This window comes from Lynx canadensis, chromosome C1 (genome assembly GCF_007474595.2).
Source record: "Lynx canadensis isolate LIC74 chromosome C1, mLynCan4.pri.v2, whole genome shotgun sequence".
In the NCBI taxonomy this organism is placed as follows: Eukaryota; Metazoa; Chordata; class Mammalia; order Carnivora; family Felidae; genus Lynx; species Lynx canadensis.
Window position 1 is genome coordinate 42323595 of NC_044310.1, and position 24163 is coordinate 42347757.

General features: G+C 38.9%; 2 protein-coding genes across 2 annotated transcripts in view; one reads left to right on the forward strand and one right to left on the reverse strand.

The window, feature by feature from the left end:
* Window positions 1-24163, forward strand: part of ZYG11A (zyg-11 family member A, cell cycle regulator) — a 75787-nt gene that overhangs the window by 45436 nt on the left and 6188 nt on the right. Inside the window, exons 4-11 of the mRNA XM_030325113.1 lie at window positions 100-240; window positions 3066-3242; window positions 5356-5420; window positions 11552-11651; window positions 11748-11801; window positions 16772-16933; window positions 17009-17053; window positions 22040-22234. Of these exons, the coding sequence (XP_030180973.1) occupies window positions 100-240; window positions 3066-3242; window positions 5356-5420; window positions 11552-11651; window positions 11748-11801; window positions 16772-16933; window positions 17009-17053; window positions 22040-22234 (939 nt within the window). The remainder of the gene's footprint in view (window positions 1-99; window positions 241-3065; window positions 3243-5355; window positions 5421-11551; window positions 11652-11747; window positions 11802-16771; window positions 16934-17008; window positions 17054-22039; window positions 22235-24163) is intronic.
* The window catches only part of ECHDC2 (enoyl-CoA hydratase domain containing 2), a 33264-nt gene continuing 27118 nt past the window's right edge, over window positions 18018-24163 (reverse strand). The window contains exon 11 of the transcript XR_003970821.1: window positions 18018-18360. The gene's annotated coding sequence lies outside the window, so the exon portion shown is untranslated. The remainder of the gene's footprint in view (window positions 18361-24163) is intronic.

Below are 24163 nucleotides of genomic sequence, written 5' to 3' on the forward strand. Positions count from 1 at the left end.
CTCTGTCCCAAAAATAAATAAAAAACGTTGAAAAAAAAATTAAAAAAAAAAAAAAAAACCTGAGTAGTGAAAACTACTGGTAATATTTTTGTTTTTCAGGTTGCTGGAGGAGCCAATATGAGCCAGATTTCAGAAGCACTGAGTCGATACAGGAATAGGTCATGTTTTATGAAGGAAGCCCTTTACAGGCTCTTCACAGAGACGTTTTCAATGCAGGTAACCATGCCTGCGATTTTAAAGGTAACTATACCTCAGAAAGGTAGTTTTTGTTACCACTTTTTGCTTAGTTCATTAAAGCTGTTCACAAAACACTGACTGCAATAATTTATATGCCTTATTCTATAGTGAGCCACAGTACCCTCACAGAGAAAGGAAAACAATGTTAGACTTAACTACTAGACCATTTCTCATTTTGAGCATCTGAATCAATTAGAATCATCCAGCGTTTTGATTTTACCTGAGAAGGGTCTATAGGAGCACTGTACTATTTTGCCTACAATAAGAGATATAATTTATAAACACAAAGTCACTTTGCCCTAAATGTTGTTTCTTATTCATTCATTCATTTGGTTACTCTTTGTTTTTTATTTAAAAAATAATGTATTTTAAATGTTTACTTATTTTTGAGAGAGACAGAGACAGAGTGTGAGTGGGGGAGGGGCAGACTCAGAGGGAGACACAGAATCCAAAGCAGGCTCCAAAGTCTGAGCTGTCAGCACAGAGCCCAACGCGGGGCTCAAACTCACGAACTGCGAGATCATGACTTGAGCCAAAGTCAGACACTTAACCGACTGAGCCACCCAGGCACTCCATTTGTTTACTCTTTAAAATCTAACCTCTGGTTTTCTAAAAGAAAACATCAGTATCTCCAACAAGAACAGAGCAAAATGTAATAATTGAAGGTGGCCAAATCTACCATTTAAAGTATTTTGTGAATAAAGTAAAATTACCAGTATTGGTAGGTCCAGGCTTTGGTTTACAGAAGAATGAATTTTTTTTTATTTTTATGTTTATTTATTTTTGAGAGAGAGAGGAAGACAGAGGATCTGAAGCGGGCTCTGTGCTAAGAGTGGAGAGCCCGATGTGGGGCTCAAACTCATGATCCGTGAGATCATGACCTGAGCCAAAGTTGGACGTTTAACTGACTGAGCTGCCCAGGTGCCCCTACAGAATGAATTTATTTTAAATGTTATTGGAAGTATTAAGTGGTTTGGGAAAGAAAACTGCAGTTATTTAGAGTGAAATGTAACGTGGAAATGAAGAGTCTTAAAGTCACTGTGTCTTTATTATTTGTAATTCTTTGCATTTCCTTAAAAATATGTATATTTCTGCCTTATGTGAGATTAGATTTGTTCATAACCTAAAAGCAGCACTGTATAAAGAGAAAAAATTCTGGACTTTTCCCATTTGTAATGATATTGAATTTGGTGTTCTAAAAGTCCATTTCATATCAAAGATTGTATGATTTTTGGGGCGCCTGGGTGGCGCAGTCGGTTAAGCGTCCGACTTCAGCCAGGTCACGATCTCGCGGTCCGGGAGTTCGAGCCCCGCGTCAGGCTCCGGGCTGATGGCTCGGAGCCTGGAGCCTGTTTCCGATTCTGTGTCTCCCTCTCACTCTGCCCCTCCCCCGTTCATGCTCTGTCTCTCTCTGTCCCAAAAATAAATAAACATTGAAAAAAAAAAAAAAAAAGATTGTATGATTTTTGAAAACCATGGTTTTTTTTTTTATTATTTTTGCATATTTAATTTGCAGATGATGGCAATCCAATGAAATCCTAGGAGCAGTTTAGCAATATAGACAACAGTCATTTTTTTCTCTAGTAGAATGTGTCCCAGTTCTGTGTCTGTCTCTAGGCTCCATTACTTCATGCAGCTGTCAGAGTGAGGGGCTCTGGTCTCTTAAAATCATGGTTCATGCAAGTATCAGCAGACTAGTTTCTGAGGTAGATAGGGATGATTATTATCCCTGTTGGATAGACAAAACAGATTGCTTTGTCCTTAAATGTTAGAGCAGGGGTGGTCTAAGGTTAGAATGGCACCTCCATTTTACATGAGTGTTGTAGGTCTTTCACAGTTTGTCTTCCAGTTACCTTTCTAATGTTATGCTTTACCATTTTTCAAATGCTTTCAAAATTCTGTTTAATTCAAATTTTCTCCTCCGCTAATGGATTCATCCCATCCTTTCGTTTATTTTGTGTATTTCCTTATCACCTTTCCCTTCCTTGGGAATCTCCTCTTCATTTCATCCCTACCTCCATCTTATTCTGTCCAAATCTTAGCTGCAACCCTGCTTAAATGTGCTCTCTGAATGAAGTCTTCTGATTACATACCAGAAATAATTGCTCCCTCCACAGTGACCTTAGGCAGCACTTTATGTATACTTCTTTTATGATACTTTCTTTTTTCCAGTTTCATGTTTTGATAGCCCTCACAGTATCCTTTGTTTACATACCTTATTTTTCTCACAAGGCTTTATGTTAAGGAATTAGGGTGTAAGTGATTCATGTTTGTGTCCCCTGTAGTGCTTATCACAATGCTTTGTATGGAGTGAGGTTCGATAAAGGATTATGAAATTACTGAGGAAACAGAAGTCCAAAGAAGGGAAGTGACTTGCCTTTAGTCACAGAGCTAGTTAATGGCTGCATTTGGATTGGAAGGTATTGCTGGTGTCCTAAAATAATAAATGCTGAGGATAGGGAAAATCTGTTACTTTCTGGCCCAATGAACAGATATTTTTGCCAATTAACACAAAAGCAAGACAGTTTAAAGAATGCTAATGTTGGGGCGCCTGGGTGGCGCAGTCGGTTAAGCGTCCGACTTCAGCCAGGTCACGATCTCGCGGTCCGGGAGTTCGAGCCCCGCGTCAGGCTCTGGGCGGATGGCTCGGAGCCTGGAGCCTGTTTCGATTCTGTGTCTCCCTCTCTCTCTGCCCCTCCCCCGTTCATGCTCTGTCTCTCTCTGTCCCAAAAATAAATAAAAAAAAAAAACGTTGAAAAAAAATTAAAAAAAAAAAAAAAAAAAAAGCTAATGTTGTCATATGCCACTAAAAACAAGTTCATCTTCAGCTTGTGGCTGTAGGAATGAGGAATCATCCATTGGATTTGCCAGTGCAGTTCACAGCCAGTGCTTGCGCCCTCAACTTAACACGCCAGGGCCTGGCCAGGGGGATGCCTGTTCGTCTGTTGTCAGAGGTCACCTGTCTGCTTTTCAAGGCTCTGAAAAATTTCCCCCATTACCAGCAGGTAATTTGAATTGAATACTTGACTGTGCTTCTTACTTCAGGGCAAATACATGAAAAAAGTTATTAGTATTAGTTATTATTAGTTTTAGCACTATTTTCTTTTAATTTTTCATCCCACCTGAAAGAATGAGAGAGAGAATAAATAAGGAATTTATATTTGTTATAGAAAAAAATAGCAAATTTGGATAAGCAGTTGGGTTCAAATTTTTAAAATTTCTCAAAAACCCAGTTACCCAGAAACCCATGTACTGTTAACACTTCAGTACATCGTTATAAGCTTAACATCATATGTGAAAGTTAACTTGAATTGAATCATAGATCTAAATATAAAAGGTAAAACCCTACAACTTGTAGAAGAAAACATAGGAGAAAATATTTGTGACCTTCAAGTAGGCAAAGTTTTCTTAGGATACAAAAAGCACACATCATGAAAGAAAAATAATAAATTTAGAATTCATCAAAATAAGCTTCTCACACACACACAAATTGAAAAGGGTGAGCTGTGGGCTGGGAAAAATGTTTATTTTGTATATATGAGAAAAGACTTTTATAGAAAATATAAAAAAAAAAACCTCTTAGTAACACAAGATAAACCAATTTTTTTAAAAGGCAAAAGATTTGAGCACTTTACCCAAGAATACATGCAGATGACAAATGAGTATGTGAAAAGATGCTCAGTGTGTTTAGTTATTAAAACCACATTGAGATACCACTGCATACCCAGTACTACTACACACTAGATTGGTTGAAATTAAAAGTGTTGGCAGGGGTGTGGAGCAACTGAGATTCTCATATTGATGTTAAGAATGTAAAATGATGCAATTACCAGTTTGACGTTGGCTTACAAAGTTAGACATATACCTTCTACACTACCTAGTCATTCCACTACTAGAGAAATGAAATCATATATTCATACAAAGACTTCTACATGAATGTTCATAATATCTTTATTGATAATATATCTCCTAAAACTGAAAACTTTTCAGTTGTTCAGCAACAGATGAATAGATAAATTGTGGTATGTTCATATAGAAAAATACTATTTGGCAATAAAAAGGAAAAAAGTACTCATGTGCAATATGGATGAATCTCAAAAACATTATATACTGAGCAAAATAAGCCAGACACAGAAGAGTAGATACCATATGATTTCCATTTATGTGAAACTTGAGAAAAGATTAGTCTCTTAGGACAGTGTAATTTTCTGGGGTTGAAGCTTGTGAGGTTAAGATTGACTGGAAGGTCATGCAGTGCAACTCTTTGGGGTGATGGAAATATTTTTTATCTTAATTATGGTGATGGTGGGTGGTAGTGGTTACACAGCTGTATCAATTTGTCAAATCTAATTGAAGTATGTACTTAAAATGTAAAATTTTTAAAATACAATAAGGAAGGTGGTTTTTCCTCATTAAAAAAAAAAAATCTATTTCTACTTTCTGTTGAGAAGTTGGAAGCTCCTTCACAGTTTGGTGTTAATTCCTACATGGAAGGCATCAGTTGGAGTAAGAACTGCCCCTATAAGAGGCCATTAATTCTCGTTTGCCGTAATTCCTACAACTGCTCTGCTCTGTCACATTCAGCTCACTTCACTTGTTTGTTACTGCCCAGTTCCTGTTGGCATTTCAGGCTTGCTGGCCCTGCCTCTTAAACTACTTCAGTCATACAGGCCTACTTATTATGGCCTTTCAAAGAAATGGTATGTTTTTCTATTCCTACAGCTTTCCCATGAGGCTTTCTCTTTCTTTCCTGTCTCTAATGGCCCAGTTTCATCCCTGCTGGTCTTAGGTAGCAGTTATAACTCTATCACATAGTTATGAGAGATCTGGTAAGGACATTTGTAGATGGCCCAGTCTTCAGGTAATTGATTTAGACTGACCCATAGTCAGGCCATTGGGGTTCAGGAGAAAAGACCCCACTTTGTCAAAAAAAAAAAAAAAAAAAAAGGTAGGGGGAGGATTGTTCTTTAGGCAGAGGTAAATGTGACACAGTAAGATTAAATGAACTTGGAAGTACACAGAGGCAGGTACACAGTGAGCTCTCAGTAAATGCCTAGAATCATTATTTAGAATGGGGTATACCTTTGCTCAAAATTATTTTTCTTTATTCCCTTAAAGTTACAGAAGAATTGTCTTCTCTCCTTAACCAATTCCAGGATTCTTGTGGATGTTCCATTTGACAGGCAAGTATAAAACTTGGTCATCTGATTTTGGGGTGTTGACTAGTGTTACTCTGAACATTGTTGGCTTTGGTTATTAGCTTATTAGCAAGGGTTTGATTAAGGCTGGGCTAAGGTGTTTGAGGAGAATGTTCTGTTGAGCCTCTTCCACAGAGGTGATTAGAAGTACCCTACAGATGACCCTTGAAAAAATGCAGGGATTAGGGACACTCACACTACACCCCCGCCCGTCAAAACGCATGTATAATTTTGACTCAACCAGAACTTTACTAGTAGCTTGCTATTGACTGAAAAGCCTTAGTGATAAAATAGTCGATTAACATGTATTTTGTATGTTAAATATTATATATTATATTCTACATTAAAGTAAGCTAGAGAAAAGAAAATGTTATTAAGAAAATCATAAAGAAGGGGCACCTAGGTGGCTCAATCAGTTAAGCATCTGACTCTTGATCTAGGCTCTGGTCCTGATCTCGCTGTGGATTGAGCTCCACATTGGGCTCTGTGCTCTGACAGGCAGCCTGCTTGGGATTCTCTCCTCTCCCTCTGCCCCTCCCCCAGTCATGCTCTCCCCAAAAATAAATAAATATTTTTTTAAAAAGAAAAAAATCATAAATAGAAAACAATACATTTATAGTACTGTACTGTATTTATTGATACCAAAAGTTTATATTATCTACTTCTAAGGTGAATCTTCTGTCAGTACCTATATCAATATCATCTACAAAACACTGTAGATGTTTTATGTATTACTAACGCTAGATATCAAAAATGAAAAGATAATTGTGGGGTATCTGGCTGTCTTAGTAGAATGTGTGACTTGATCTCAGGGTCATGGAATTCAAGCCCTACATTGGTGGTAGAGTTTACTTAGGTTTTTCTTTTTTTTTTTTTTTTTTTAATGTTTTATTTATTTTTGAGAGAGAGACAGCATGAGCAGGGGAGGGGCAGAGAGAAAGGGAGACACAGAATCCGAAGCAGGCTCCAGGCTCCAAGCTGTCCTCACAGAGCCTGACGCAGGGCTTGAACACAGAACTGTGAGATCATGGCTGGAGCCAAAGTCAGCCACCCAACCGGCTGAGCCACCTAGGTGCCCGAGTTTACTTAGGAAGGAAGGAAAGAAGGAAAGATAGTGTGAAAAATATTTATTTACAAGTGTATTCATGCATTGATAATGAAGAAGCAGCAATATGATTGCTTTATGGTAGTATAGTATAATCAGTGAATTGTTTCATGGTAGCCTAGCCTTACACTAATGAATGAATTGCTGTAAAATTTTCATGGCATAGAGTAAAGCAGTCATATTTATCATACAGTGTTGGAAACATTGTTACTTTAAAAAAAAAAAAAAAACAAACTACTGGGGTGCCTGGGTGGCTTAGTAGGTTGAGCATCTGACTTTGGCTCAGGTCATGGTCTCACAGTTTGTGAGTTCGAGCCCTGCCTTGGGCTCTGTGCTGACAGCTCAGAGCCTGGAGCCTGCTTCTGATTCTGTGTCTCATTCTCTCTCTGCCCCTCCCCCACTTGTGCTCTGTCTCTCAAAAATAAATAAATGTAAAAAAAAACAAAAAAAACCCCAACTACTTGCCTTTGATAATAGGCTGAAATGCAGTTTCTTCAGTTATGGCAGAGGCATATTATATGGTAATGTAATTCTTGGAAAGCAAAATTACAAAATGATAAGAAAACTAACATGTTTTTAATCTTATATTAAATATCACTTACCTTATGCTCTATAAGGGTAGGTTGTCCACTTCCATGCAAGTCTTGCATGTGATGTTGTACATCCTGAATACTTAGGCATTAGTAAGGACACAGACACCTCTCATACAATCCTTGCTATACAGTTATTAGATGTTCATATGAAGATACATACACAACAGAGAGGTTTATTAACTGTAGGCATGATGATTATTTACTGCTCATTAAGTAGAATTGGATCATCATAAAGGTCTTCATCCTCATTGTTTTCATGTTGATCAGGCTGAGGAGAAAGAGGAGGGGGTTAATCTTGCTGTCTTGGGGGTGAAAGAAGTGGAGGACATGGAAGGGGAGGCAGCCACACTTGGTATAACTTTACTACATCATAATTTCTGTCTGACTTCTTTGCTTTTTCATTTCTCTAGAGATATTTCTATACAGTACCAATTTTTCTTCCACCATTTGCTTTAGTTTCATTGCCCGTATTATAGAAGGGTCCATGTTATAAAATAAGTCAAAAGCAGTCTTGAATAATTGGGATCCTTCTGCCCGACTGTCTAATGTCAATCTATTATCTGGTACTGCTTCTCCTACATCTTCTTCCTCGATGTCCAGCACTGGTTTGGAAGCGCTCATCTGTATCAAATTGACATCTGTTAATTCCTCTGGTGTGGGGTCTATTAACTCTTGAATTTCTCCCAGATCTGTATCTTGAAACTTCACCCCCCACCTTTTTTTGGCCATATCTACAGTCTCTTTCATGATTTCCTTGATTGGCTGTCATAAATCCTATAAAGTCATACACAGCAAATGGATACAGTTTTCTCCAGCAGAAATTTATTGTCTCAGGCTTGATGGCTTTTATGGCTTTTCCTGTAACAATAGTTGCATCTTCGATGGTGTAATACTTCCAGACTTTCATGATGTTCTATTGGGATTCTCTTCCAAAATGTTGACAGTCCTTCCATAGAGTACTGTGTGTAATGAGCCTTAAAGGTCCCTATCACCCCTGATCTAGAGGCTGAATTAGAGACCCTGTGTTTGGGGGCAGATAGACCACTTCAGTGCTTGAAATCATGGGTTCTGGGGGCCAGGGGAATTATCCAATATGAAAAGAATTAAAAAAAATTTTTTTAGTATTTGTTTATTTTTTGAGAGACAGAGTCAGTGCAAGCGGGGTAGGGGCAGAGAGAGAGGGAGACCCAGAATCTGAAACAGGCTCCAGGCTCTGAGCTCTCAGCACAGAGCCCTACGTGAGGCATGAACCCACAAACCACGAGATCATGACCTGAGCCAAACTGGAGGCTCAACTGACTGAGCCACCCAGCACCCCAATATGAAGAGAATTTTAAAGGCAGTCCTTTATTGGCAAGGTAATTCCTGACTTCAGGGACAAAATATGGAACCAGTCGATAAAAAGGATTCTTGTCCAGGCCTTCTTGTACAACCAAAAGACTAGCATCCTATGTTATCTTTTCCCTTCAAGTCTTCGGAGTTAGCAGCTTTATGGATAAGGGCAGTTCTTATTGTAAAACTGACTGCATTTGTACAAAACAGTAGAGTTAACCTATTCTTTCCTGCCTTAAGTCAAACCTCTTTCTAAAAAGCAAACTATGCTTTGCTGGCATTAAATTTTGCAATTTTAGGGGCACCTGGACTGGCTCAGAAGTACCTGAGGCTTTTTTTTTTTTTTTTTTTAAGTTTATTTATTTATTTTGAGAGAGAGAGCACACGTGCCAGCAGGGAAGGTGTAGTGAGAGAGCCAGTGCAGAGCCTGATGCTGGGCTCAAACTCGTAAACCATGAGATCACGACCTGAGCCGAAGTCAACAGTCGGATACTCAACAGACTGAGCCACCCAAGAGCCTTGGAAGAACATATGACTTTTGATCTCAGGGTTGTGAGTTCGAGCCCACTGGTTGTAGAAATTACAAAAAATAAACTTAAATTTTTTTTTGCAGTTTTAGATCCTTTCCCTTCCTTTTCCTTTAACTTGTCATATGGTCACTTTTTCTCGAGTCATATTAGAGTCTATAACTATGCTTTTCTTATGGCAATCCCTGCCCACATAAAAGCTGCATTTTCAATAAGATAAAAGGGTGTTTTGCAAAAAAGCGCAAGGTTTCATGACAGCTGGCATAGCTGCAGCAACACCTTCACCAATTTCTCTTTTCTTTCTTTTTTACTGTGGTCTTTATTCTGGATTCATTTATGAAATGATGGACACCCCAGTGCAGTCTTCAATCTTTGGTAGATATCAGGCAGTTCAACTTTTTCTTGTAACGGCATGATTTTTCTTTGTTTCTAGGGAGCACTTCCAACATCATTAGTGGCATTTTTATATGGGTCTCATGGTGTTATTCAGGATTTACAATATTTTGCTAAACAGTGAAAAATATGTGAGTACTGCAAGAGATTACTTTTTACTGCTGTATGCAGTTTACTGGAGGGAAAACTGATCATGTCGAGTGATTAATGTTGCAGGGCATTTTAAGTGGATATACACACACACTTGAGCTCATTGTAATGTTAACAGGAAGTGGCTGTGAAATAATTACGGTAGTACAGTATGTAGTACAGTTAACTATATAGTTACTTAATACTGTATGTTTGTTTCCATTTCTGTTGATTGGTGCTATGTATGGTCTATAAGTGTTTGTGTAAGTTTCAATAAGTTTTAACCTTTTATGGTAGATGTGTATACATTTTATGGTAATAGTAAAAGAAACCAGTAAAGTATCTGTGTATGTTTTGTATAGTTATAAATCCCTAACTTTTTCTTATTTTTTTTGATATTTCTGGGCTATGAGGTTTGTTTGTGAGTTTTTTCAAATTGTTGCAAATCTGCAAAAACATTTTCCAGTGTGTCTATTGAAAAAAACTCTGTGTTTAAGTGGACCACAATAGTTCAAACCTATGTTGTTCCAGGGTCAACTGTGCTTGCAAATACTGTCTCTCAAAGTGATTCCAGTTCAGGGTAGTAAGTGTCAAGAACATGGGCTCCAGAGAGTCAAACATACTTGAAGTTTGACTCATTTGTAAAAGTTTCCTCATTTGTAAAATAGTGACTCTTATGAGGATTAGACATGATAATGTTTGTAAAGTACTTATCAGGGTGCCTAGCTTAAGAAGTAGAGCCTGTTTAGGGGTGCCTGGGTGATGACTCAGTAAGTTGAGTGCCTGACTCTTGATTTCGGCTCAGGTCATGATGCCAGGATTGTGTGTCTGAGCCCTGCATCAGGCTCTGTGCTGAGCTCAGAGCCTGCTTAAGATTTTCTCAATCTCTCTCTCTCTCTCTCTCTCTCTCTCTCTCTCTCTCTCCCTCTCCCTCTCCCTCTCCCTCTCCCTCTCCCTCTCTCTCCCGTACCTCTGCCTCTCTCTCCAGCTTGCACTTTCCTTAAAAAAAAAAAAAAAAAGTCTCTTCTAAGTATAGTCATTCTTTTTGTTACTATTTTATTGAAAATAATTGAGAAAATCATCATCCTGGACTCCAAAGGGACTCCTTTTGAGGCCTTTATAGTCTTCCAGATTCATGAGCTCAGAAACATTTATAATAGTTGCTAACAGCAGAAAAATTCAGCACAGGCTGGCATGAACAAACCTGTGGTATGTGGGTGTGGAGTGTTAGGCTAAGCCATTCTCAAATCTAATTGAAATGTGTACTTAAAATGGGAGTTGACTTTTAAAGTTACAATAGGGTCTTCCTCATTAAAAAGAAAAAATTGATTTCTGTCTTCTCTTGAAAGTTAGAAGATCTTTCTCATCTGAGTCTTCATTCCTACAATTGTAGTCAATAGGAGCTAACTACTATCTGCCTCTATAAAAAAGTATGAATTCTCTTTAGCTATGTGATTTGTTTGCTATCCCATTTTAGCACTGTCTACAATTCATATTACAAATTACTACTTGTTGGGTGGGTTCTTCCCATTTTTCAGACCCATGAAAGTAGGAACTGAATGGTAAGTTTTTCCTAGGTCTGCTAATCTTACTTTGTTTAAAAAAAAATTTTTTTTTGATGTTTATTTATTTTGAAGGAGAAAGAGCATGAGCAGGGGAGGGACAGAGAGAGAGGGAGACACAATCTGAAGCAGGCTGCAGGCTCTGAGCTGTCAGCACAGAGCCCAGCAAAGGGCTCAAACTCACTAGCTGTGAGATCATGACCTGAGCCAAAGTCAGATGCGTAACCAACTGAGCCACCCAGGCGCCCCTGCCTGCTAAACTTACTTTGAATTCTGTGCATTTTGCTTACATTCTTATTTGTCTTCTGTCCTCTTCCTCTTCTGACCTTCTCTTCTTTTTGCCAGATGCTCTTGATTTTCATGCCTGAGGGATTAGAAATCCAAGATACAGGGTTTGTTGGGGAGGTTAAGTAATTTCTTCTCTCCTCATGTACTGTTTAAAACTTCATTGTGAGAAAAAAAAAACTTTTTTCAGGTTTGATGCTGCCAAGTTTGTTATGAGATGGCTTTGTAAGCATGAGAACCCCAAGATGCAAACAATGGCAGTGAGCATCACCTCTATTCTAGCCCTGCAGGTATGTGATTGTTAAAGTCCAGATTTCTCTCCTGAATCTTGATGGAGCTCTGATAGATGTCCAATGTTTTACTTTCGGCTTTTTGTTTGCTTACAGCTCTCATCTGAACAAACTGCACAGCTTAAGGAAGAGCTCTTCATGGCAGTTAAGGTAAGTTGATTGTCGCTTTTATAACCCTTTTTTTTCCAATAAAAAAATCTATGAACATAATTTTAAAAGTATAATCATTCTAAAAGGCTTATAAGTGAAAACTCTCTAAAGACCTGCTCCCCAAAAGAAACTACTTTCTACTCTTAGAGCTATTTCTTTTGGTATTTACCTCCACATCTCTAAATAAAATGCTTTTAACTTGATTTATCAATTTTATATGTTTTCTAGTGATTCTGCTGCTATAGTAAATAAGAACTTAGCTCTCCCACATGTATCTTTAAAGAATTTTTTTACATTTATTTATTTATGTATGTATGTATGTATGTATGTATGTAATTTATTTTAGAGAGGGAGGGATGGAGGGAGGTATCTGCAGAGAGAGAGAGAGGGAGAGAGAGAATCCCAAGCTGACTCTGTGTGGACAGATGCATGTATTATCCAACACAGGGCTCGATCCCACGAACTATGAGATCATGATCTGAGTCAAAATCAAGAGGTGGACACTTAACCAACTGAGCCACCCAGGTGCTCCTCTCCTACATGTATCTCTATAAATTATCTCCTTTCCCAATAAATTAATATCCTAATTTTTATTCAGTAATCAGTATTAACCTTATGATTATGCTAATACTGCTCACTAAAAAATGTACATCATTGTTTTATTTTGCACTTGTTTTGAGCAAGTAATACCATCCCCCTTCCCCCTCCAAACATTTATGTTTCCTGTGAACTGTTTTCATAGCCTTGATAGATTTCCTTTTTTTTTTTTTCCTTTTTTTTTTTTAATGTTTATTTATTTTTGAGACAGAGAGAGACAGAGCATGAACGGGGGAGGGTCAGAGAGAGAGGGAGACACAGAATCTGAAACAGGCTCCAGGCTCTGAGCGGTCAGCACAGAGCCCGATGCGGGGCTCGAACACACGGACTGCGAGATCATGACCTGAGCCGAAGTCAGACGCTTAACCGACTGAGCCACCCGGGCGCCCCGATAGGTTTCCTTTTTTTAAAAAATTAATTTATTTATTTTGAGAGAGAGAACCACTTGAGTGGAGGAGAGGCAGAGAGAGGGGGGATGAGGTCCGAAGTGGGCTCTGCGCTGACAGCGGAGAGTCTGATGTAGGGCTTGAACTCAGGAACCATGAGACAATGACCTGAGCAACCCAGGAGCCCCTGTTTTCCCTTTTGGGTTGCTGGCTTTCTTATGATTTATAAGACTTTGCTATATATTAAGGAATTGAGCCTTTTGACTCTGATGTGAGATGCATGTATTTTCCCCAGTTGGCTGTTTGATTATTTGTACTTTATTTATGACATGTTTTGCCATGCAGTAATTTAAAAATGTTTATAGGTTTAAATTTATCATTTAATTTCTCTGGCATTGATGGCACAGTTTGAAAGTATTTCTGTGCTCCACAGAGTATATTTTAAAATTTTCTCATGATTTTTATCTGTGGTTTCCTTTCTTTTAACATGTAAATTCTTGATTTACTTAAAGCCTTTTTTTTGGGGGGGGGGTATGTTGTAAGGGTCTGTGTTTCTTCTCAATGTCTGCCTCTGCACCTTTTGTTGAACAAATTATCTTTTCTCCACTGTTATACATTGCTACCTCTATCATATATTAAATTCCCTTCTCTATTTGCATCTGTTTCTGGACTTTGTGCTGTGTTAAGTTAATTTGTATGTCTGTTTATATGCTGATACCACACTTTTTATTTACTAGTTTTATAAATTCCTTAATAGTTAAGATCTTGAGTTTCTTTTTTTTCTTATGTTTTATTTTTGTGGCTTTTTTTTTTAATTGTTATTGTTGTTTTTGAGAGAGAGAGGGCGCAGAAGGAGGGGTAGAGAGAAAGAGGGAGATACACAATTCGAAGCCGGCTCCAGGCTCTCAACTGTCAGCACAGAGCCTGTCGCGGGGCTCAGTCCCATGAACTGTTAGATCATGAGCTGAGGCAAAATCAAGAGTCAGACACTTAACTGACTGAATCACCCAGGCGTCCCTCTTTGTTTTTTTTAATGTGAACACCAGAACTGGCTTTTTTTTTTAAATTTTTTTTTTTCAACGTTTATTTATTTTTGGGACAGAGAGAGACAGAGCATGAACGGGGGAGGGGCAGAGAGAGAGGGAGACACAGAATTGGAAACAGGCTCCAGGCTCCGAGCCATCAGCCCAGAGCCTGACGCGGGGCTCGAACTCCCGGACCGCGAGATCGTGACCTGGCTGAAGTCGGACGCTTAACCGACTGCGCCACCCACGCGCCCCTGGCTTTTCTTGTTTTAAAAAAGCTTTGTTTTCTTTGGGATTATGTTAAATTTATAGATTTACTTAGAAGAATTGACATCTCTTTGATACTGGTTTTTCCTTCTGAGAATAGGGGATATTACTCCATTTATTTGGTCTTCTATGTCCCCCAGATGTATACGGGTGTTGTCTTAATGTTGATATTCTATATTTCTTAAATTTATTCCTAAAGTTTTTACCTTTTGCATTGCTGTCACAAGTAGAATCTTACGAGTATTTGATATGTAGTCAGTAGGTTTGGGGGATAAAAATCAAGAGTGACTTTAGACATGTTAATTTCTGCAATGCTTGAGATGTCACAGAGGCAGTTTGATATGGGGCACAGCTCAGAGTATTGGGTAAGAATAATTTGAGTCCTCAGTTCTGATATGGGATATAATCACCTGGAGAGTGTGGAGTGCATATAGAGTAAAAAGAAGGACTGAAATGAGTGTGTTAGAAAGAAGAACAAGCCGGGGAAGGAGAGTGGAGTTGTGTCGAAAATGAGAAAACCAAGAAAGAGTGATGTCTTAAAATCCAAGAGAATCATTTCCAGAAAAATTGAGCAGTCATGTCAGATGCTATTGAGTGGTTGAGTGAGATGGACAGAGAGGTGCCAGTTGGATTTGGCAGGATGGAAATCATTAGTCATCTTGTTTACATTATTTTAGTGGAGTAGTGGGACAGAGCCTGTTTGGACTACAATGATGAGCAAATGGGAGGTGCAACACGGAAGCAACTTTTTGATATACTTTAATGAGAAAAAAAGAGAAAGGAAGATACTACATGGGGCCAGCAATTGGTTTTTTCCAAGATCTATTCTACGCCCTTGAAAACATTTCTGAAAAAAAAGGAGAAATTGATGGGAATGGCAATAAAGAGGGAAGTAATTTGGTGCCAAATCTTTGTGTGTGTGCAGGAATTGTGTATAGAACAGGAGTAAAGATGTTCGCTTTAGACTAAAGCAGAAGGGAAAGCGGGGTGCGTTGATATATGTGTCGGTAGGCTGGTAGATTTTGTCAGGAGGAACAGCAGTAGTTCGTGAAAAACTAGATGAGGTGATCGAATGAGAGGTGTAAAAAGATGGTGAGTAAAGTCGGAGGGGAGAGGGAATGATGAAAGAAGAGTGGTCTTGGGAGCAAATTCATTGAGAAATCCAGTAGAATTCCCAGATACAGTTGAATGCCCTCTTCAGAGTGTTCTGGCAGATATTGAAGATGAGACTCAAGCAGCCTTTTTCAGGATTCTAGGGCATAAAGTAGGGTGTTTGAGGCAGCAGTTTCGTCAAGATGATGTGATGGATGGAGTTGCTGGGAATGGTTAACAGGAACAGACAGAGGTACAGAATAGAGCGAGACAGAGAGCAGGTCCTGAAGTAACACAGAGGGAAGAGCAGCCCTGTAGTTCTCAGAGAAACAATTTTGGAAATGTTACCAAAAATTCAGGCTTTAGGTGAAAACAAGCCATGTTCAGCCACTAGTCATAAGACCTTAGATAATTTATTTATCTTCTCTGTGCCTCAGATTCTTCATCTGAAAACTGGCATCATCTGAAAAACAGGCATCTGTCATAGGAGTAATATTTTGCAGTTATTTTGAATGTCATTAAGGTAAAAAGATATAAAGCATCTAACCACGGGCCTGGCCACATTCGTTATTATTGTCAGGGTCAGCCTCACTTCCCCTGCTCCCTCCCTTGCCTTGCGGCCATTCACCCCATTGGGCGTCTGAATGATTGCTACCAATGCTGTGTGTCACTCTTACACTTCCCTGTTGGTTCTCACAGCTTTATTTTTGTGATAAACTCTCTCGATACATTCTCTCCTGATTGGGTAAAATTTTTGAGGTGGTCTCATTCCTCCTGAAAACAGACATACTCTGCTTTGTTCAGTGCTGTTTTATTTTATGTGTTTTCATTAGGTGGTTAAGTGAAAATGGCTATCTTTTCCCTCTCTCACAACAGTCTAATATGCTTGCAGGAAAGTGAGGATACTAGCTTCACTTGTGTCCAGTATTATTCTGCTATGAAATGGGGTTTTGGAATCTCTGTTAAAGTGAGCCAATGATTTCTTTATTATGACATATGGTTGTAGTACTGGTGTTACCCTCTAGCCATACTGATCTGCTCAAGTGTGCTCAAGAACAGCACACTTTTTCTCTGCCTGACATACTCCCTCCCCCTCTATGTCTCCACTCCTTGCTTAACTCATTATCTTTCTTTCTCTTCTGGTCTCATTTGTTTCAGTATACATATTACCTTTGCATGGAGGTTTCCTTTTCCTGCCTTTTCTAAAGTAAATTCTTAGGCTTTTATGTGTTTCCTTCAGAACATTTTCCCAAACTTAAAATTCTTTTATTTAGTTGAGAGAAAAACCAACATTTTTTTTTAATCTGTCGCTCTTGCCTGAGGTGTTGACTAACCATGCTCAATAAATGAATAATGGAATAGCTAATATGTACTTGATTATCAGTCTTATTAACAAGGACCAAGAACTAGATTAAGTGCTCATTAAAGCTGAATTGTTTTTTTCTTTTAATCTTCATAAAAACCTTAGGAGTTAGGTATAACTCATTATATAGAGAATAAATGGATCACAGAGCTATTAAGTGGTAGAACAACTATTGCTTTTCTTATGTTGCAATTGAGTTAGTCACTGGGGCATCTAACTCTTTGTCTCTTTGGTTTTTAGGAACTTCTAGCAATAGTAAAACAAAAGACTACTGAAAATTTAGATGATGTCACCCTCTTGTTTACTTTGAAAGCACTTTGGAATCTTACAGATGAGTCTCCAGCTGCCTGCAGTCACTTTATAGAAAATCAAGGATTGGCAATCTTCATCCAAGTCTTGGAGGTGGGAAGACAGGATTGAGTTTATATGTAAAGTTCTTTTTTTCATGGTAAAGTAACCTGTATATTCTTTTGACAGACTTTTTCAGAGTCAGCAATACAAAGCAAAGTACTTGGTCTTTGGGTAAGGTGAATTGTTTCAGTTAATTCTGATTTCTAAAAAAAAAAAATAATAAAACTAACAGTTATGTAGCACCTACTATATGCTAGGCACTATTGTAAGCAATTTCTGTGTGTTAACTCATTTAGTGTTCACATGATTCCCTATAAAATAATACCACATCAGTCCTCTTGCTCTGAACAAACTACAGCTTAAAACAACAGCCATTTTATTTACTTTTGAATCTGTGAGTCAAGAATTTGAACTCCGTTTAGCCGTACAGTTCTTATGGTCTCAGTAATTCCAGTGGAGTTATTCATGTTGCTGTAGTCATCTGGTGGCTCAACTAAGGCGAGGTGTGCTAAGATGGTCTAACTCTCACTGTGACAGTTGGTACAGGTTGTTAGTTGGGCCTTGTATCTCCGTGGGCGATGACTTCTTCTTCTCCTCCTCCCCTTTCCCTTCCTCTTCTTCTCTCCCCCTCCCCAACCCCCAGGGAGTTCTGTGCCCAATGTGGGGCTTGAACTTACGACCCTGAAATCAAAAGTTGCATGCTCTACTAAGTCAGCCAGGCACCCCTGTCACCATGGGCTTGTTTCAGTTTCAGGGTAGCGCTAGAAGGCAAGTCCCACCATGCAAGTGCTTCTTAAACCTCTGTTTATGTCACGTTCTCTAATGTCTCATTGGGCAAAGCACACTAGGTGGCCTGGGGTGTTTCCCAGTAATCACTTCTCCAACTCTCAGTAACAACTGAGTATGCTCCAATTCAGTTCAATTCCTTTCTTACACTACCTACCTAAGTTATCCTAAGTTATCCAAGTTAAAGGGCTCAGGTTCATAAGACTGCCCCACTTCAGTTGCCAGTTTTAAGTCTTGGACCACCCATACGTCTGACCATCTGGCTATAAATTAGACCCCTATAAATGACCCCTTCCTCAGGTTGATAATTTGCTAGAATGGCTCACAGACTCCAGAAGTCGTTTTGCTTGATATTGTCAGTTTATTGTAAAGGATACAACTCAGAAACAGTGAAATGGAAGAAAGATATAGGGCAAGGAAGGATGAGTGCATGCAGAGCTTTCATACTCTGGGCACACCACCCTCCCAGCACCTTCTCAAATGTGTTTACCAATTCAGAAGTTCTCTAAACCCATCGTTTAGGATTTTTTATGGAGGTTTCATCACATAGGCATGACTGATCATTAATTCAATCTTCAGCTCCTCTCTCCTCCTCCAAGGTTGTGGGGTGGGGCTGAAAGTCTGAGGCTTCTAATTAAGGTTTGGCTTTTTTTGGCAACCAGTCCCCATCCTGAAGTTATTTATTTAGTTGCCTACCAAATAAAGAACAAAGATGCTCTGATTACTCTTATCACTTGGGAAATTCCAAGGGATTGAAGACTTCTCTTTCAAGAACTGGCAACAAAGACCAAATATATATTTATTATATGTCCATGGTTAAGCCCACATTAAAGGAGGTGGCCACCCCTTGATGGGAGGAGCAGTGAAGTCACATGGCTAAGTCACATAGAGATAGGAAAAGTTGTGTTATATTCTGTTTATCCTGTTACCTAAGTAGTAGGAGGCAGAATCAAATATCAAATTCAGGCAGTCTAGCTGTAGACCCTCTGATATTAACCACTTTACCATACTTTTTTATCAAGGTAATCAATTCTTTAGAAATTTCTTTGATTATATTGTTATACTACCTCTCAATCAGGATATCCATAATTGAGAAATTTCTTTGTTTCCAAAAGATAAAGGTGAACATTTACAAAAAGTAATGAAGACATACTGTTAAGTCCTTGCAGTTTGCCATGCATGAAATACATCCAGCTGATGGTCCATCAGTGTTGGGGAGGTGGTGTTAGACAGGTATATGAATAATTTTCTGATTTAAGATGGACTGTGGTAAGTGCTAGAAAAGCACAAAGTCTAGTAGAAGCTTTTGATTCTAGAGCATGCACTCCTTGAAAGCAGGGACTGTGTCTGTACTTTAGTATCCCTAGCACATATAGGACTTGGAACACAGTAGAGGGGATTAAATGATTAATATTGGAAATCTTAATATTGGAAGGTACAAAAAAGTAGAAAGATAGAGGACAAAAGAAGTAGGAGACAAAGGTCTTTTGGCTAGGGAAGATGAGAAAATGTAATCATTTAAGGGATACTGTAATAAAGAATATCTGGAATTTTGGCAGAAGTTGGGAAAAGCAATAAATAAGGCCAGAAAGGTGGATTGAAGCCTCATACATGCTATATAAAGCTAAGTGTCCTACTATTAGCTAACCTTTTCTAAAAGATCTTTTACTTTTTTCTGAGAGCCTCTCAGAATGCTGAGAGTTTTTGAGGATGCCTCCTTTCCTTCCTTTTTCTGAGTGAAGAAGACCCACATTCTCCTGTAGCTTCCATCTCTTCTCAACATTTTGTTCATAGACTATTGGAATGAAAAAGGTACTAGAAAAGTAGCCTCTGCCAAGCTTATAAGAGAAATTGTGAGATTCATCTAAGGTGTCCTCAGTTATAGTAAGGATGCTGTCATGTTGTCTCTCCTTGTCTGGGGCTTCCATCTGATCGACTTAATGCTGAAATCCTACTATTGATGAGGGTATGTATAGATAGCTTTGGGGAAAACTGGGGGGAAATCTCACAATAGTGCAGTTTCTGCTGAAATCAATAGGGTATAGCTGGTCTTGTAAAAAAAAAAACCTGGGGTAAGTGATCTCAAAATAATGTAGTTTTCTGCATAGTGAGTGCTGTATGATGCTATTTTGAACATACTAGTCTCTAGGGTATACTTTTCTGAAAACTGCTTCAGAAGGAACAGTAACTGCTGTGTTCAATTTGACTATGTGTTTCACTTCTAAACCTTTGTGTTTTCATCTGTGTGGTAGACAGACCCTAAGGTGATTCCTAGTGATTCTGATTTCTTCTTGGTGTTCACGTCTTTGTAAAAGTCCTCCTCTCAAATGTGGGCAGGAACTGTGACTTGCTTCTAACGAATAGAATATAGCAAAGATGATAGGGTATCAGTTCTGTGATTATGTTATGGTGTATAGACAGTAGACCCCTTCCCCTTATCCATAGTTTCAGTTACTCACAGTCTGGAAGCAGGTGATCCTCCTGAGGAATGGTCCAAAAGTCAGTAGTAGCCTAGTGCTATGTCACATGCTTACGTCATCCACCTTTTTGTCTTGTCATATAGGCATTTTATCATCTCCTCACAAGCAGAAGAAGAGTGAGTACAGTGAAATAGGATATTTGAGAGAGGGTGCCTGGGTGGCTCAGTCGGTTAAGCATCTGGCTCTTGATTTCAGTTCAGGTTATGATCTCACAGTTTGTGAGTTTGAGCCCCACATCAGACTCTGTACTGACAGAGAAAAACCTGCTTGGGATTCTCTCTCTGCCCCTCCCCCCGCTCATGTGTTTTCTCTCTCTCAAAATAAATAAATAAGCTTTAAAAAAAAAGATATTTTGAGAAAGAGACCACATTCATGTAATTTTTTTTTTTTTTTTTTAAGAGAGCAAGAGAGAGCACAAGCAGGTGAGGGGCAAGAGACAGACTCCCAAGCAGGCTCTGCACCATCAGTGCAAAGCCCAATGTTGGCCTTGAACTCAAACCATGAGATCATGACCTGAGCCAAAACCAAGAGTCAGACACTTAACTGACTGAGCCACTCAGGTGCCCTATAACAGTATATTCTAATAAAAGTTACATGAGGAGCACCTGAGTGGCTCAGTTGGTTAAGTGCCCAACTCTTGATCTCAGCTTAGGTCATGATCTCATGGTTCATGAGTTTGAGCCCTTCGTCGGGCTGTGCGCTGACAGCATGAAGCCTGCTTGGGATTCTCTCTCTCTCCCTCTCTTTTTGCCCCTCCCCTGCCCATGCTCTCTCTCTCTCAAAATAAATAAACTTTAAAAAAACAGACAAAAGTAAACAATATATTGTTATGATTATTCTATTATTGTTAATCTCTTACTGGGCCTAATTTATACATTGAACTTTATCATAGGTGTGTTTGTGTAGAAAAAACAGTATATTATGGAATTTGATACTGTTTGTGGTTTCAGGCATATCCATTGGGGGTCTTAGAACATATCCCCCTCTGATTTAGGGGTACTATGGTGTTAATCCCTCTTGCTAATAGACTTGCTAGAGAGACTCTTCCATGTATTTGAAAAAGCAAGCTGCCAAGAAGTAAGTAGTTGGAGAAAGAAGCCCCTGTGGGAAGTAACTATGGGCAGCTTCTAGGAGCTAAGGGTGGCCTCCAGCAAGAAAACGAAACCCTCAATCTTAATGAATGTGGCCAACAGTTTGTAAGCTTGGAAGTAGGTTTCCTTCCAGTGGAGCCCCCAGATGAGAATGCATCCCAGCCAGCACTTTGATTGTGGCTTTTTGAGACCTCAGAGTAGAAGAGCCACCTAAGCCATGGATGAACTCCTGGCCCACAAAAACTGAGAGAGAAAAAATGTATGTTGTTTTAAGCCACCAAGTTTGTGGCAGTTTGTTAAACAGCATAGAAACCTAATATATAAAATAAAATACTACCTGCCTTTCATTGTTACTGTTAAGTTTCAAGCTAATGTAACATATAGTAGGCCCTGAGCAATCTTAAGTATTTGAGTCAGGCCTGGATTTTATTCTAGTTCAACCAGTTATTAGCAGTATAAACCTGACAAGTTCTGACTGACAAGTTAAATCTTGCTGAGTGACTTATTTCTTGGTAAAACTATATGAAACATTAAATGAGATAAGGCAGAAAAAAGGACCTTTTTGTTTGTCTAGTACAGTGCCTGGCACTTAGTAAGTGCTCACTCAGTGATTTGTCATTACTGATATCCTCATCATCAAGGGATGGGATTACGGGTTTTAGGCTAAATTGAGAGGGAGGAGGATGGGATGAAGTATTCTGACTGTATCTAAGCTAAGCAGTAGGAAAGGAAGAGAGAATCAGACACTGATTCCTCTCCCTTTCCTATCCCTGATATTTTCTGCTCTCTTTTACCTGTAGAACAACATAGCTGAAGTTAGAGAACTGTCTTCCAAGCTGGTGACTGAAGATGTGGTGAAACATATTAGCAGCTTGCTCCATAGCAAAGAAATGGAAGTCAGTTATTTTGCTGCAGGCATCATAGCCCACCTGACATCTGACACACAGCCCTGGATGTCCCATGACCTTCAGAGGAGTGCTCTTCTCCAGGATTTGGTACAAGGACCATTCATTCTTCTTTATAAACTGTGTCGTGATCTCTTCTTGCAGGAGACTTACTTTTCTAGTTTTAAGAATTTTACTTTATTATTATTATTTTACATTTCAGAAAGAGAGACAGACAGAGTGTGGGCAGAGGAGGGGCAGAGAGATGGGGGAGACACAGAATCCGAAGCAGGCTCCAGGCTCTGAGCTGTGCGCACAGAGCCTGACACAAGGTTCGAACCCACAGACTGTGAGATCACGACCTGAGCCTAAGTCGGACACTCAACCAACTGAGCTACCCAGGCGTCCCAAGAATTTTAGAAATATATATTCATTATAGAAAATGGGAAACATAATAAAAAAGTACAAAGAAAATATTCTAAATCACTCACCGTACAATCAAGCTCTAACCTCTGTTAATACTTTGTTACATTCCTCCTGATATTTTTCTTTTATAAAAGTTACACGTATAAACAGTTGAATGTGGCTTTACCAGTTCTCTTTTCCACTTTCAGCTTTTTTTCAAGCTATTTCTTTTGATATTTTCTCCATATCTAAATTACCTCTGTTGCTACTTCATTTTGCAGTTTTAGACATTAATCTGTTCATTCATTTTCCCACTCTAGAAAAAGAAGATTCTTTTTCTCATTTTCCCTATGTGTACCCTTTCCTATACTCCCAAGTATATATATCCTTTCAGTATATTGAAATATATTCCATCTACTTCAGCTTCTTAAGACTTCTTTCCCAGAACTTTCTGTTTTCTTCCATCTGGTCTGCTTATTTGTGTATTTGCTATACTGCTGTCATTCCAGGATATTCCTTTACTGGGGATTCTCTTTACTTCTCTGGTGTTGGAATCCCTGTTTCCTGGATTGCATGCCTTCCTGGTTTTTTGGTGTACTCCCTCATTCTGTTGGATCTTATCTAGTAGCTTCCTCAGAAGAAATGCATGAAATAGGAAATTTTAGACTTTACATGATCTCAGAGTCACGAGATCCGAGCCTCACGTCAGGCTCTGTGCCGGGCATGGATCCTGCTTAAGCTTCTCTCCCTCTACCCTCCCAACCTCCCCACCTCCATACACACTCTCTCTCTCTCACTCACTCACTCTCTCTCTCTCTCTCTCTCTCTCTCTCAAATAAATAAATAAATAATTCAGACCTTATTTGTTTGAAAAGGGCATTATTTTACCTTCATATTTAGTTAGTCACATGGCTGGGTGTAGAATTTTAGTTTTGGAATATTTTTCTTTCTGAATTTTTAAGTTATTACTTCTTTGTTTTCTCAGTATCACTTTTGAGAAGCCATTTTCCTTCGGAACCTTTAAGATTTTTGTTCTCAAAAATCACACAGTGGTGTGCCTGGATGTAGGTTTATTTTCATCATTATCTTGGATACTAATTGCTCTAGAAGCTTGTTTCCTTCAGTTCTGGGAAATTTCTTTCTCCCTCTCTACTCTCTTCCTCTTTTTTTCCCCCCGCCTTAGGATGTTGGCCTCCCTGGACTCATTTTTCCTTACATATTTCCCTGTTTTCCTTTTTAAAAAAAATCTTTAAAAATCTCCATTGCTGGGGCATCTGGGTGGCACAGACAGTTAAGTGTCTGACTTTGGCTCAGGTCATGATTTTGAGGTTTGTGAGTTCGAGCTTCACATTGGGTTCTGCACTGGTGGTGTGAAGCCTGCTTGGGATTCTCTCTCTCCCCACCTCTCTCTGCCCCTTCCTCACTTGTGCTCTCTCTCTCCAAGATAAATAAATAAAAAATCTCCACTCCTATTGGGTTTTGCATTTATATTTGTATTTTATATATTTTATTATATAATTAACTATTTTAATGTAATTTTATATATTTATATGGTTCGTCATATAGTTTAAAATATACTTTAAAATTTTTTAATGTTTATTTTTGAGAGAGAGAGAGAGAGAGAGAGAGAGAGAG